Source organism: Tasmannia lanceolata, unplaced genomic scaffold, assembly GCF_043159265.1.
Source record: "Tasmannia lanceolata isolate RefF3 unplaced genomic scaffold, GAP_Taslan_0.1 ptg000018l, whole genome shotgun sequence".
Taxonomy (NCBI): Eukaryota; Viridiplantae; Streptophyta; class Magnoliopsida; order Canellales; family Winteraceae; genus Tasmannia; species Tasmannia lanceolata.
The window spans coordinates 17,628,880-17,645,345 of NW_027518695.1; the positions used below are offsets into that span (position 1 = coordinate 17,628,880).

Sequence of the window (16,466 nt, forward strand, 5' to 3'; positions counted from 1 at the left end):
GAATACATGTTTCAAACCTTGAACCAGCTTTAACCAGCGACTATGTTGCATGAGTGCCGGATTCGTCAAACCTCGAAAAGAAAGATTCATAAATTCGCCAAAATATTTTAATCTATTCTCAAATTTTCATTTTTTACATAATAATATGGTTATAACATGTAATATATCAAATTTTCAAATAATTTAAATAAATATAACGTACATCTAGCCCTCCCAGACCCCACAATGGTGTGAGCCTCGTGCACTGGGCCGCCCCTTTTTATTTTATTTTTTTATAACGTTATATTTCCATAAAAATTGCTAATAGGATAGATAAAACTCAAAACTTGCGGTAATTGTAAAGTTGTGGCAGGAGTATTCATAAAAAATCGATAAAAGAGATCTAGAATGTTGCAGAGAATCCTAAAGAATTGGAATTCGACATGTGTACTTTGCACATTCAGAAGAATCCATGTAAAATAGGATATCGATGAAACTTCACATAGACGTTTGGAACCACAGAAATCAAAGAAGAAAAGGAATAGGAGAGATATTATGAAATGATACTGACAGAGTTTATCACTTAAATATAATACGCACCTGATCACAATATACTATAATGATGTTTACAAATGCCAACAAAACAAGCAAAAACAGAGGGGATAGAGAGATGTCTAGGATAGCTTGAGGGCCATTTCCTGAAGGAGAGCCCGCTTTTGAGCGGCAGTGATGACACGGTTAGTTTCAGCATTCTCAAGAACATCAGTGATGATGGCAGCTGCATGACCAAGAGGCTCTTCGGATGCCCTCCTTAACATGAATGCCTTTTGGAATCAAACGCAATAGACAAAACATTAATTTTCAAACAAAATTCAAAAAATGTGGAGAGCATTTGGTTTCCTAACCAGTTTCCTTTCAAAATCAAGTGAAAATGGATGTTTTTTTCCAGCAGTTGAAAAAAAAAAAAGGTAAAGAAATCAAAGCATCGAAACAGGGAAGGGGTTGTTTTAAAAGAATAACTTATGATAAACAGAGGAGTAAATGGAGAAGCCATTCAGTATTCAGAAGGTATGCCCTCATTCACCAACATCTGTTCTCATTTATCAGGTCTCTGGAAACAATAGTAAAAACTGCAAGCACATATATAGGGAAATGATATCTGCTACCCTTATTTTCATAATGGCACTCCTCACTTATTGAACACCTGTGGGTGGCTGTTACTGTTTGAGAACTGTAACAGAATAACAGCCTTTAACAGCAAATTCAAAGTGTAAAATGAAGAGAGAAGTGCCATTATTAAGGAGGAGTGCGGATCAGTTCCCTATACACATGCAAACAGATTTAGACACACACACACACACACACACACACACACACACACACACACACACATATATATATATATATATATATATATATATATATATATATAGAGAGAGAGAGAGAGAGAGAGAGAACCTGGCCATGATGCGATATTCCTAATATGCATGGTTCCTGAAACCAAGGTTCTCCATCAACCTGAACTGGCAAACCAACAAAAAGCTGGATCTTGATGGATTGGCCTTGTGCCAGCCTCCTAGCTCGAGACAATCCCACCTGTCCCCACACACATAGCAAGTCTCATTAAACAATTTATTCGTACATTACGAATATTCCGCATTAGATAGTTATTTTTAGATAGCACTAGATTCTGCTCCAACAGTTGCAAATTGTTCAAGAGGCTACAATCATCCATGTCCAACAATCCCATTTTTTCAAACTATTGCCAATGATGTATCTAATCCATTAATCAATTGTATATGCTTAAGCATATAAAGCACCCAGCAAATAGCCCATGTACAGACATTAACAGCAAAAACAGTATCATGTAACAAAAGTTTAATGCAGAGGAAAGCTTCAAATCTACCAATCATATAAGCTAACATGTTGAATGGGTCCACAGCTGCAGCTATGGAATTTCCGCTCCACTGGCATGGAAAACATATGGAACTGTAATTTGTGCAATTGAAGGAACCATAATGACAAATGAAATTCCATGACAAATTACGGTTTTCTATTTTTGGATGAGACCATAATCTGTAAATTTATTCCATTCAAATGTTAAATTAAAAAAAAAACTATTTTCCACCACAGCCATTGTTCATGGACAACTTCAAGAGGCTTTTGAATCCTTTCAACCACTGTTTGATCTCAACTCTTGACCCAGACTGAGTGAGGTCTGATGGGCTATGGCCAATAAAACTCAAAACTTATACAAGTACCTGATCATGGTTGTCAAATTTGAAGGGCTTCATATGTTGATCGGGCTTTCCAAGTACTTATCGGAATTTTTCTGAGTTACGATAACAAGATACCCTCTAAATTGACCTAAGTCTTGCCAATGGGCTATGGCCAAGAAAACTCAAAGCTTAGACAGGTAATTGATCAATTTTGTCAAATTTGAAGGGCTTCATATGTGATCGGACTTTCCAAGTACGTAATTGGATTTTCTTGAGTTAAAAAAGATAACAAGATACCCTCTAAGTTGACCCGAGTCTTGATCAAGTTGGCTGAATTGGGTGGATTTTATGAAGTATTAAATTGAGTTTCTAAAAACTTCTTTCAACGCGAAAATCATTGTTCCTAACATTGGCCTTTAGGTGACCAAGGCCATTAAAAACCTTCAAATTAAAGGAAGAAAGGGAGAAACAATAACTTAAATCAAGCCTAAAAGAAACTGAGAATTAGACACATTTTGAATAGTTAGGAAAAGAAAAGCTCTATATATTCCCATGTACTCGAATAAAACGTATCGATAACCACATCATACCAGGTAGCAAGTCTAGCCAGACTACCATGAACCAGATTGGTTTGGAGAAAATATGAATTCGAAGAAATTCCAACGGGAAAAATGAAAATAGTTAAGCAATGTGATAACATCTGACAGAAAAGCTAAAGCAAAAGAAAAAGTACACCATCTTCGAAAAATAAATTATTCAAATTAGGAGATCTTAAACAGGGAATTATTTCAATAGCAACTCATGTAACATCCAGTCAGAACCCCCATGATTGGGCATATCTACACGGTATCACCATAATCCATAGTTTTCATCCAATGAGCTCAATCATGGATTGAAAATTGCCCAAAATTCTCTCAAATTGGGCAGTTATAACTTATAACCATCCAACTGGAGGATATTTGTCTGTTTAATATGGAATATTGAAAACATAGATAGCAGACCACTCACTGATGATTAGGATTGTGTGATTGGGGCAATTTTGGGTTATAGCCAACCCATAGATAAACAGTCCTGGTCATAGTGGGCATCATGTGGGTCGGCCCAATGAGAGGTGTTGACCAAACAGTCCACAAAAGTGGTTTGAAAGTGGCTTCACACTTAAAAGCTGTGTTGCATGGATTCAGATTCGCATGTCGGGATCCGACACAGATTCGAGGTGTCGAATTCGGCAATCCCCAAAAAGTAGGATTCGTGGATTCAGTAATTTTTAAATAAAATTATATATATATATATATATATATATATATATATATATATATATATATATATGAGAAAAGAGAAGGTACTCCCTGGAGTAGATAACTTATCTACTCCCTACCTTAAAATAACAGTTGGGCCACATTGTTTGGGTGATCCAAAGCATTCATTTGATGGGCCCTCACATAGATAGGGTGTGCCCAAAAAATCAGCTCGATAGGATCATCCTAACCCTATGAATTGTGGAGGCAAAAATGGACGTGTATAAGTCTGCTGTATTGAAATAATTCAATGGGCCCACTGTAGAAGTCTCTCTCTCTCTCTCTCTCTCTCTCTCTCTCTCTATATATATATATATATATATATATATATATATATATATATATATATATATATATATATATATATATATATATGAGTTAAGTCAAGCTACACATACGTGTAGCTAACTTAGCTACACCGATGGCTTAAAATACAGTGGGCCCACATTGTTTGGGTGATCCAAACCATTCATTTGATAGGCCCTCACATTGATAGGGTGTGCCCAAAAAATCAGCTCCATTGGATGATCCCAACCCTTCAAATTGTGGAGGCAAAAATGGACAGATTTGTGAAGGTTTTTACACGTCCATTTTTGCCTCCACAAATCGTAGGGTTGGGATGATCCTATGGAGCTGATATTTTGGGCACACCCTATCTATGTGAGGGCCCATCAAATGAATGGTTTGCATCACCCAAACAATGTGGAGCCCACTGTATTTTAAGCCGTCGGTGTAGCTAAGTTAGCTACACTTCTCTCTCTCTCTCTCTCTCTCTCTCTATATATATATATATATATATATATATATATGTATGTATATATATATATATATATTCAACAACCTATATATAAATAGAGTAGAGTTGATGCGCTCGAGCACAGAAACAGGGGGGGCCACATTTTTGGTGGGATCCAAAGCATTCATTTGATGGGCCCTTTCATGGTAGGATGTCCACAAAAAATCAGCTCCATTGGATCACCTTAGGGTGTCCATTTGTGGGGCCAAAAATGGACAGATTTGTCTCGTTGAATCAGTGTGCTTTTGTAAGCCAGAGGCAGATATTGGATTGCTCTCTGGTGGCCAATGAGACGGTGGATTGGATGATCAAGTCGGGATCTGCGGGGGTTGTTTGTAAACTCGACCTGGAAAAAGCGTATGATAGAGTGGAGTGGCAATGTTTGGATCATTTCCTTAGTAAAATGGGGTTTGGGAATCGTTGGAGAGGGTGGATACAGAGTTGTGTCTCGTCGGCTTGGTTCTCCGTCCTCATTAATGGCTCTCCTAAAGGTTTTTTTCGATCTTCTCGAGGCTTGCGGCAAGGGGACCCTTTATCTCCTTTCCTGTTCGTTATCGTAGCTGAAGTTTTGAGTCTCTTAATGGAGAAAGGAAAATCCGTGGGTCTAGTTGAAGGTATCCAATGCAGTCCGAGCGGGATAGCGGTGTCTCATCTGCAATTTGCTGACGATACTCTTTTATTCAGCTCTCCCCAGATATCCAAATTAATGAACCTTAAGGCAGTATTGAGGTGTTATGAAGTCATCACGGGTCAAAGATCGAACTTCTCAAAATCCAGACTGTACGCAGTGAATGTGGGGGAGGAGGAAGCAAGGGGTTTGGCGAATCTAATGGGCTGTCGTTTGGACAAATTCCCTTCTTCTTATCTTGGCCTCCCTTTGGGAGGTGGTAGACCGAAAATAGCTTCATGGGCACACATTGTGGAAAGAATTGAAAGGAGACTAGACACATGGAAAAGGAATTTGGTATCAAAAGGAGGTAGATTGACATTGATTAAAGCAGTGCTGTCAAATCTTCCTATTTACCAATTATCATTATTCAGGTGCCCTGTTTCTATTGCAAAGCGAATCGAACTAATTCAGCGGAGGTTCTTGTGGGGCGGATCTTCAGGGAAAAAGAGCTTATCCTTGGTATCCTGGGAAGATGTATGCAAGCCGGTACGTGGCGGAGGTTTGGGAATCCGTAAAATTAACCAAGTAAATGCCGCCCTTTTGGGGAAATGGCTGTGGAGGTTTGGCGAAGAGCAGTCTCAGTTATGGGCGAAAGTTATAGGCAGTAAATATGGAGCAGATGTGGGTAATTGGAAATCTCTAAATCGATATAGGAAACCAGGAGTGACTCTGTGGAGGGATATTTTGCGTTTGTGTCCATCTTTCGACCGCGGCATCAGATATAGAGTATACTCGGGGGATAGAATCTCTTTTTGGAATATGGCCTGGTGCTCTGTTATCCCTTTAAAAGATATGTTCCCTGATTTATATATAGTAGCTAGTGACAAACAAGCTTTAGTCAGAGATTGCTTCGAGTTCCGGGCCAATAAGGTGATATGGAAGCCTTGTTTTCGCAGAAATTTCTTCGACAGGGAATTGCTCTCGTTGGTCTCTTTTCTTCAGGTCTTAGAAGCCAACTACATTAGTCCTTCGGGGGCCGATAAAAGGATATGGATGTGGGAAACATCGGGTTACTTCTCGGTTAAATCCTTCTACTCAGGATTGTATCCGTGTGCAGTAAATCGATCGGTGGCAAAAGTGTGGCAGTTGAAGGTTCCTCCTAGAATTTGTTTTTTTGGGTGGACGGCGATTCTCGGCCGTATTCAAACGGTAGATTTTTTGAGGGCCAGGAATATGATCATAGTTAATCATTGTGCCATGTGTTTCGAAGACGGAGAATCCGCCGCGCATTTATTTATTCATTGCAAAGTCGCTCGGGAGGTGTGGGGCAGGGTTCTAGCAAGATTCGGCATTGAGTGGGTTTTTCCTTCCGAATTGAAGGATCTCTTTGAGGGGTGGGCCTTTTCTCCTTGGAAGTCAAAAGGCAAGGTATTGTGGTCAATCTCTCTAATGGCTACGCTGTGGGTGTTATGGTCGGAAAGGAACAATAGGCTGTTTGAAGGGCGATCCAATTCTCCCATTACTTATATATCAAGGTAGTTGTCTTATCGATTTCATGGGCAAGGGCGATGCCGATGTTCAAATTTATTTCGGCTTTCGACTTATGGGCGGGCTGGAAAGTGGTATGTAACAGCCAAGTCTCCGTTCCTAGAATCTCTCAGCAATGGGTTAAACCTCCTGTAGGTTTTTCTAAGCTGAATTTCGACGGATCAAGCCTGGGTAACCCCGGCCCAGCAGGGATCGGGGGCGTGTTAAGGAATTCAGAGGGGGAGGTTGTAAAGGCTTTTTCTGGGCCATTAGGTGTCGCTGATTCTACCGAAGCCGAAGTCAGAGCTGCGTATCAAGGATTCTTGGTGATTGGTCGCGAGAGGTTAGCGCACTCGGTGGTGGAAGGAGACTCTGTCAACGTTATAAGGTGGCTTAAGGGTTCGGTCTCTCCTCCTTGGAGATTTCTTCGTATTTTTTACGAAATAAAGGACTTATCGGTCGGATGCTCGGTTGACTTCTTGCATGTAAGGAGATCAGCCAATGATATTGCTGATAGGCTGGCTAAAGAGGGGGTGGTCAAACAGTCTCTGGAACTTTTTGATTATCTTCCCCCCTAATTGTTTATTATTGTTTCGTTTCTTTTCTTTTCTGTCAGTTTGTAAGTTCGGCCCAGTGGGGTGCGGGAGGGTTTTTCGATCCTCCCTTATAATATAATCAGTTACCATTCAAAAAAAAAAGAAGGGTTGAGGCCTTAGAGTTTTTATTAAGAGAGTCGAAGAAGAAGGAATGAAGGGGGGTCGATGTTCTGGGTCGAGGCGCTAGGGTTTTTATTAAAAGAGTACGGGTTGTGCTTTCATATAAAAAAAGCTAAGAAGGAAATACGTTTAAAGGGAAAATATACTGGATTCACATTTTAAAAGAGTCAATGATGCGTTGGATTTGTCCGAAAAAATAGGATTCGTGCGGGACACAGCTACGACAAGAATTCGGGTGTGTCCCATGTGAATCCATGTCCGATTAACGTGTGGAGACGTGTCAACACGGATTCGGCGAGTGAGTGTGTTTGGGGGGGAGGGGGGAGAGAGAGAGAGGAGGAGATGCAACACAGGTTAAAAGTTACAAGTTTCTGGTTCAAACTCAAAAAAATTCAACTAGATTTCATGCATTACATAAGATTTCTAAATTCCACTAATATATAAAATAAAACAACCAAAGAACAGGACTTAAATTTTTTAGGATATTAGAAAAAGAGAAAGATAGAGGGCGAGCCTTGGTGCAACGGTAAGGTTGCTCCACTATGACTTGGTGGTCACAGGTTCAAGTCACGGAAACAGCCTCTTGGCAAAGCAGGGGTAAGGCTGCGTACATCTAGCCCTCCCTAGACCCAGCAATGGCGGGAGCCTCGTGCACTGGGCCGCCTTTTTTAGAAAAGGAGAAAGATGAATAATAGAGGAGAAAATTGAAGACATAAAACAACGAGTCCTGTTGACCGTAAGTTATTATAGTTTCCTTATCTTACAATGATTTCGAGTAACTGGAAGCCAACGGGCACTTTCCCGGAGAGAGGCTTGGTGAAACAAACATATGTGAAGATGCGGAATACCTGCAGTTAATTATGAGGACAAGAAGAACTCATATGTTTATGTATCCTCGTTACAAGTAAAAAGGGACCAAGAGATCTCCTATAATTAAAATATGCCCTAAACTCCTTAAGATGGATTTTCAAAAAATAAAAAATAAAAGGCAAACCAATAGTACAATCCCTATTTTAGGTCTTTGTTCAAACTAGATTGGAGAAGAATAAGTGGCTACCTTAGTATATTTATGTGAAACGAGCTGTTCTGTTTATGCATATCTTAGAACAAATCGGATAGTTCATATCAGTGTTACTCAGATGAGAAGTCTGCCAAGGTAAAACGGAGTGGATTTGGGCAAGTCAATGACTGGCTAGGGAATTTTCAAATAGTGGTTCATAATCCTTCAAAAAGCAGTAAACCATTTCTGAGGACTGAATATATGGTCATATTGAAATGAAAGTTGCAGTCGAATCACATCCATTGGCTGCTCTGGTTTGGTCTTTAAAACACGAGGAATGCTAGATTCACAGGCGCCCTTGCAAAAAAGGGTCTAAAGGGCGCCCTCATTGGTAAATTTCTATTTAAGATGGAACAGAAAAGTACAATCATAACTGTCATAAATGAAAACTGACCAATGGAGGAGCACTTTACTTTCTTTTTTGCAAGGGCGCCTGTGAATATAGCATTCCTCTTAAAACATTGAATACAATATCATCAGTATGTTTAATGTGGAAGTGGATCCAAGCCATTCACATCTTAAATATCAATGACAACTACCACAAATTACCTGAAGCTTTCCAAGGTGCCACGCTCCAGATATACTGACAACCTCCAGTATCTTGTCATGCATAGATTGAGGGTCAAAATTGTCATAATTTTCATCCTCATTTTGCCACAGATCTACTCCTCCCATGTAGCTTCCAATGTTAGCAACAAGCACGCCTTCCGCATCCTGCAACAGTTTGAGACACATTGCTAGAGACATGATAATTTCCAGCAGATGATTTTAAACCTTAGCAAACGCACCTCAGGAACCTCGATTTCCACCCCATCCACCTCTAATCGTATTTGCCACGGAAAGTCTGCAAAAGTCCTATCCATGATGTTCTTCGCACCTTCTCTTGCATAAAGCACTTTATTCAGAAACTGCAGAAAAATTGCCAACTTTTCAGCTAGACAAAACTAGAAAACTGCAGCCAAAAGTCAAAACAGTAACTTAGCTCGGACAGAGACTGATGACGATATTTGCAGCATGAGAAATGGTCAAAAGATGGTGACCCCATTAGGGAATTTCCTAATGATAATTTTTTTGGACCCCACATGCACCTTGTGGACATGATTGGGTCCATTGATCTGACTGGCGAACACAAGTCCGGCCCGTTGTCGTTAGCCCCACCTTGATCGAATGATTTGTGCCCACTAAAAGGGCCAAATGGGACCCTCTTGGTAATAGAACCAGTGATTTTGTATCACCAACTCAACAAAAAAGGTAACCATTGATTCTTGCTTCCCTGTTCCATTATTGATAGAAAATATAAGGATTCTATTAGGTGACAGTGTGATACGTATTGACTATGTATGCTTTCCAACTATCACTTGGGCGCCCATGGCAATACAATTGACAAATTGTTCAAACTCATGAGAAAAATACTATATGGAAGGATGGTACTAACATAAATTTGCTATATTAACATAAGAATCCATTCCAAGGTTTAAGAATGGATGAAAGTCTATTGTTGATCTCAAAGGTTGTAAAAAAGAGTACCTGGCTATAGAACTTCTCTGGGTTTTCTTCCCGCAGATTATGGATGTCCAGGGCAACCTTTGCATCACACCCTATTCCTGTTGAAATAATTAATTTAGTTAGTTAATTTAAATTTCTAATATACATTTATGTCATTTAGGGAAAGTTTTCATAGCAAACCAAGATAGTTGTTCATAAACTTTGTGTGTTGACCATGCTTAGCCTGTTGATTTCTTATTGTTATTTTCCATCGATCAAGAATGGTAACTGCTGCATGCTCTATGTCATGCAATATTGTGCACAAGCCTCCCTGTCTCTCCACGGCACCAAGACCACCTCCCCACGATAAAACTCGAGCCAGATCATTACCAGTGCCAGCTGGAAGGATTGCAACTGGGGGAGGAGATTCAAAATTTAGCTTGTCAATCGCATCCAAAACCCAACCGACCGTACCATCTCCACCACATACAAGAATTCTAAAGTTTGGCACGGTTCTAAATAAAAAGAGACCGGTCTCTGGTCCATGTGTTGAGCTCAACTCAAAGACCTAAAAAGAACATCTAGTAGGTTAAGCTTTAAAATAATAAAGTACAAATCATACAGTTACCTGAAAAATTAAAAAAGGAAGCAATGTAAACAGAAAATATACATATGCAACGATAATAAGGAACCATCCCTAAGTGCATTGGACTAAGCAATGGTGAGCTTTTTCGTCGTCTTGGCCAAGTCCAGCTCAAAAATACCAGTTTCTGGCTCTAGTTTGAGTTTTTGGATATTGATGGCAGGGAAGCTTTAAATTGACAGATTAAGTAACTAGAAGGCCGGACAAGGTCATCTACATAAAATAATTGTCGCTTTAAGTGTTGAAGTGATTTAGATATGGCCCACTGCATTCCTAGGTCAATAAGATTTAAGTCAGATAGTCTGTTTATTTGATAGGGCCCATTATTGAATGTCCTAATGGCACTTTTGTAACTCTTGTTAGTGAGACATTATAAATGCATTGAATTCGTGGGATAGGAGTCAATTACACAAATGAATTCTCTCCTCTCCCACTCCCTTCCTCGCTTCTCCTTCCATAGTTTCTTTAATCTTCTTACAATGCTGACATAGTATCACAGCATAGGTTTCAAGAAGAACAAGAAACCTAAGATGTAAGTTTCCCTTCCACCTTGATGGGGATCCCATCTTTTCTCTCTCTATTTTAATGCTTTCTTCTTTAAATAAAACCAAGATCTGAAACTGCTTCCTCCTTTATTGGGCACTACATTCTTTACATCATAAAGATTCAAGTCATTCTTATGGTTATTTGACATTGCCCATTCATGGATGGCCCTAAAGCTGTGTTGCATGGATTCTTCGCCCACTATGCCGACACGCGAATCAGACATGGATTTGCGTGGGACATATCCGTATTCTTGTCGGAGTCCTGTCCTGCAAGAATCATGTTTTTTCTTCCGACACATCGTCGTCTCTTTTAAAATGTGAATCCTGTATATTTTTCCTGTAAACGTGTTTTCTTCTTAACTATTGCTCTTATAAAAGCACAACCCATTTTGTCTTCATAAAAACCCTAGCGACATGACCGTCCACCCTCTAACATCAACCCCCTTCCCCCTTCATCTTTGATTCTCTTAATAAAAATCCTAAAGTCTTGACCCTCCACACTTAAATTTTTCATACATATATATTTATGAGAATAGAGTTCCTGCGTTCGAGCGCAGCTAAACTTAGCTGCGCTCGAGCACACAAACAGGGTGGCGCCACATTTTGGGTGGGATCCAAAGCATTCATTTGATGGGCCCTTTCATGGGTAGGGTGTCCACCAAAAATTAGCTCCATTGGATCACCTTAGGGTGTCCATTTGTGGGGCCAAAAATGGACAGATTTGTGGACAAACAGTATCTGTCCATTTTTGGCCCCACAAATGGACACCCATTGGTGATCCAATGGAGCTGATTTTTGGTAGGCCCCCCATCCATGATGGGGCCTTCCAAATGAATGGTTAGGATCACCCCCCCACCCCCTGTTTCTGTGCTCGAGCGGCGCTCGAGCGCAAGAACTCTCTCTCTCTCTCTCTCTCTCTCTCTCTCTCTCTCTCTATATATATATATATATATATATATATATATATATATATATATATATATATATAATTTTGTTTTGTTTCATAAAAATTGCAGAATCCACGAATCCTACTTTTTGGGATTTGTCGAATCCAACACCTCGAATCTATGTCAGATCCCGACACGCGAATCCGAATCCATGCAACACTGGCACTTCTGTAATGCTTGTAAGAGATTATAAAAATAAATAGAATCCATGGGGTGGAAGTCAACTACACAATCATGACTTCTCTCCCCCCCCCCCCCCCCCCCTCTTCTTCTGTCTTCTCTTTTACTCTCTTCTCCTTCCTTCGTTTCTTTCTTATTCTTCTTTCCTACTTCTATGAGTGAAGATTGACAACGTTGACAGTCAGAATGCAAGAATAAAAAATACATAATGTAAATATGAAACCTCATCAGAATATGCAGTGCAAGAAAAATGATGAATATTCATTATCAGTAGAGATTATGTACTAGCTCTTATGGTGTTTTCTAAAACTGTGAGAAAATGCAAAATTGTTATGCATTTAAAGGTGGCAGTTAATAAAAATGGAAACACAAGCTAAAAGATTCAATACATAGAGGGCTGACCTGGACGGGATTCAGAAGAATATTTAGACGGTGCCGAAGCGAATCCCCACGTTGGGCCCCACTTTTCTTGTTGATGAAAACTAGGAGTGGTCTGGCATCAGGAGGTAAATCTATGAATTCATATGTTTGCTTCATCCCCAAAATTTGAGAATAATCACTTCGAGGAGTTGACACACTTCTTTTCGTGCTTGAATTCTCCTCCGGCTTGTTATCCATTTCAAAACTACCATCCACATTCCCCACATTCTTGCTACCATTACAATTTTCATCATTTCTATGAGAACCAGCCAATGTCTGTTGAGCATCAACATTGCTCTCTGTAGATGAGTCAGCACCACTAAAGCTATGAGCTGAGTCAGCAGACGTCTCAGTACCCTGCTTGTGCTTTTTACTCTGGCTCCTAATACATCCACGTACAGAGGATGCCAGCTCATTCGCACCATGCGTGATTGAGCTCAAAAATCCACTTGAACCTGACCTGCTCAATTCCTTAACAAAGAGAGGAGATAAAATCAGCCTCCTATATGGCCCCAAATCACAAAGATCGCCACTTTGATTATGCATGCTTGCATGGCACTCAATGTGAACTAGCCGCTGACACCACAAACAACACCAAATCGGAGACCCACCTAGAAAAGATCCGCTACACGGCTCTTCGCAATAACTACAGAAAGGAGTTTTTTCAGGTCTATCAGCTACATCCGTCCATCGAACAGCCCATTGGTGGATCACGTGCTTATAATTAATCATCGATACACATTTGCAATCCTTTTGTGCGCTTGAAGAGCAGCTCAAATGTGCGGCAGCACCACAAACATGACAACGGTGAATGAAATAATCTGAAGCCATCATTTGGCCTAGTGGTTGAGGTGGTGACACAGATTTCATGCACACACAACAATTTAGACCTTTCCCACGAGACCCAGACTCTAAGCTCCATGTATGGGCAGCGACAGGAACCTTATGCTTAGCCTTCGGGTTCTTCTTTGATCTTGCTACAGCTTTCATCCAAGTTAGACTAATATTTTGCCTCCATTGAAAAATAGTGTATGCTATGGTCAATATTCCAACCAAGGCAGCAGTAAGACAACCAATGAAGAAAAGATGGGATTCCTTCATATCAGACGGCTTGTTGCTCCACCTGGGGAGCAACATCCGGAAATTTTCTCTGTAATTATCCATTCTTCAAGGTGAATTTTTCAGTACTCTACACATCATTCGGAGAGGACTCGGAAATTCTCAACCCAAGAAAGCATTTAGGAGTTTACGCACCAACTAATCACCAAAATGAAACATGGAAATAGAAGGAAGGAAATGAAACTTAAGGCAGGTCACATTAAAGGCCTCTTAAATCTGCTTTAACCATAAATGAGATGCCAATATTACATAGGAATCACATAAAAGGTACTTGTGATATGGTTGTAGTTAACCCACTTAAAAACAGCCCTTAATCATCCTGAGGGATTTATTAGTCACCATATTTCTCTTAGCTCGTAGCTCCCCCGAAAAGAACAGTAAATCAAAGCTGGATTTTACTAAGAAAATCAGAATAATCACTTCGATGGAATCTCATCACAAGTGGGTTACGCATTATAAACTCGATATTCACTGACATGACAGAGCATATAGCCTTTGTTTCTGCAGTGACATTAGTAAATGACACAAATGGTTATCTCATCTACAGATATTCTCTATTTTACACCAACAGGGGACACAAAATCTCAATGCACAGGAGCATAAATGCCTGTAGATCAATCCTGGTTGTAACTGGAAAGGAAATTCAAACACCAACGAGAACTAGGAAATTCCTGCAAAATCCAAGAGTCATATCAATATACAAAAAGTTAATAGTCTAGAGAATAATAAGGTTCGGAGACACCAAAAGCAAATTGTTTTGGAAAAAAAAAAATCAATAGCAACCTGCAATTTCAATGGCAAAGAAAAGCAAATTGTTTTGGAAAAAAAAAAAATCAATAGCAACCTGCAATTTCAATGGCAAAGCAAAACAAAACAGACAAACACACAAAGACACAAAGATTTACGTGGTTTGGCATAAAGCCTACATCCAAGGCAGAGGCAATGAGAAAATCCAATATAGGAACAGGAGATTACAAGAGAAAATCGGTATCTCTCACCAAACCCACCCAGAAACCCTTGTACCCCCTTCTCACCTTTCTAAGCTCTCAACCCTCTTCAAAAAAAAAACTTAAAATATGAAATAAGCCCAAAAACCCCCTTATACAAAGTGGGTAAAAACAAGCGCACCCAAACCGGGTCGAACTCAAATACACGTTTTTCGGACCCAACCAGGTTGAATTCAAGACACCCAATTCAACACAAATCATAATAGAAATTTCATCCATTTTGCAGTCAATGATTGAAAATAAAAATAACAGATTGCAGAAATCACTTACATTGATCACCAAACATATCTAAGAGTTAATCTTTCAGAAAAAGTTGCAATTTCCCCTATGTTAGGCTACACCTACCCAAGATTCAAGAAACATCAACCTTTAATTTCTTTTTTTTCTTTTTTTTTTTGTAGGTAAACTTTAATTTCCACCAAATACAATGACAGTATGGAATTTAACGCTTCAATTCGAATGCAACTGAAAAAGACAAAGCTCTTAGTGAAATTATCAAGAATATATGTCCAGGTGAAAACTTCATCAAACAGAATTTCTAGGCTAAAAGTAGAGTTGGGATTTCAAATAAAATTACCAGAATTTTGATAACAAAAAAATGAAAACAATAAAAGAGTGATATAAAGTGACCCAAATATCCTTCAAACATCCCAACAATCATCACCCAAATAAAGGAAAGATATAAAAAAAAAAAAAAAAAGCAAAAAACAATATTAAAATTAGAGTATTATATTCAAATCACAGGTGACATTACATTAATGATTTATTCAATTGCAGGCAATAAAAAATCCAAGTAAATCTGGGACAAATAAAACAACATTAAAAATCATGATCCAAAAGAAAAGAGGTTAAACGCAACAAGTTAAAACCTAAAAAGAAAATTTCATGAAACAAACTAAAACCTAGAAAAAACAAATCAACAATTCAAAGAGGTGTATTGCAAAAAAAATCCATGGAAATCTACAGAAAACAACGTGGATTTCCTCAAAGGACAATGAGACTTACATCCGAGCAATCGAAGATCGATCTTGAGAGAGAGAGAGAGAGAGAGAGAGATTGCTCGCGTTCGTATGAAAAAAAATGCGTTAATCTCGAAACAAAAACATTAGAAAGGAGAAAGTTACCGGGCTCAAATGGTCTTTTTGTAGGGAAATGATTTTTTCGCCCCACTATAGGATAATGCGCCCCACTGTTAACGTGAATTGTGGGCAGACTTTAACGCTTTTTCACGTCAAAAATACGTTAACGCTTTTTCACGTAAAATCACGTTACAAGTGGGGCGTATTATCCTATAGCGGGTGAAAAAATCATCGCTCTTTTTGTATTGCATTTGGTTTTTGGGCCATTTGCAAAAGAAACCTCGTGTTGTGGTGCATTTGCAAAATGGAGGCCGATTCGTAAACGGAGATGATTTTTTTGCCCCACTGTAGGATAATGCGCGCCCCCTCTTTAATGTGAATTGTGAGCAGACATTAACGCTTTTATTCCTTGTTTTAAATTTCGACCGAGAATTTCGGATTTCGATGGAGACCGACACCGAAATCACTAATACCCAAAATGGTATTTTATTTCGTCCGAAATTTCACCCAAAAACCTGTCTTTTTTTTAATTAAATTAACATTTTACCGAAATTTCTGCCGAAATTACCAAAATTTTATATGGAATAAAATAGTGTTTTTTCTGGTTGCTTCGGATTTCGGTCGAAATTTCAATTTCGGTGGGGTCCAACCGAAACCGAAATTTAAGAGAAGTGATATTTACGCCCCTTTTAATCACCAGGACACCCAGAATCAGTGTATTAATGACTTAAAGGAGGCTAATGTACTTGATGTCAGAAGAATCCAGAGGTTTTGATTGCCACGTACACTGGCGCTAGGTGTCTCCGGTGATCGAAAGGGCCGTAAATATCTCTTCC

At 39.3% G+C, this 16,466-nt stretch overlaps 1 protein-coding gene across 4 annotated transcripts; it reads right to left on the minus strand.

Annotated features, from left to right (window-relative positions):
- Window positions 1–504: 504 nt before the first annotated feature.
- Window positions 505–15,811, minus strand: LOC143849736 (diacylglycerol kinase 1-like). 4 transcript variants are annotated; one of them, XM_077358906.1, is made up of 9 exons: window positions 15,676–15,811; window positions 12,408–14,215; window positions 9,892–10,258; window positions 9,733–9,809; window positions 8,994–9,113; window positions 8,755–8,919; window positions 7,910–7,993; window positions 1,438–1,575; window positions 505–803 (listed from the first exon to the last, which is right to left on the minus strand). In XM_077358906.1, the coding sequence occupies exons 2-9, from the start codon at window positions 13,587–13,589 to the stop codon at window positions 654–656; spliced, it is 2,283 nt and encodes a 760-aa protein (XP_077215021.1). In that variant the 5' UTR covers window positions 13,590–14,215; window positions 15,676–15,811; the 3' UTR covers window positions 505–653. The 4 variants fall into 4 exon arrangements, with proteins under 4 accessions (XP_077215021.1, XP_077215020.1, XP_077215023.1 ...); XM_077358905.1 differs by having other exon boundaries at window positions 15,557–15,694; XM_077358908.1 differs by lacking the exon at window positions 7,910–7,993 and having other exon boundaries at window positions 15,557–15,694.
- Between the last annotated feature and the right edge of the window lie 655 nt (window positions 15,812–16,466).

Excerpts from the sequence above, each read along its gene's own strand:
- LOC143849736 (XM_077358906.1), bottom strand. The coding sequence starts at position 13,589 with ATGGATAATTACAGAGAAAATTTCCGGATGTTGCTCCCCAGGTGGAGC. Across the intron at positions 9,810-9,891 it reads GTTTATGAACAACTATCTTG|GAATAGGGTGTGATGCAAAG; the intron begins GTTTGCTATGAA and ends TTATTTCAACAG. Across the intron at positions 804-1,437 it reads GAATATCGCATCATGGCCAG|GCATTCATGTTAAGGAGGGC; the intron begins GTTCTCTCTCTC and ends TGATTCCAAAAG.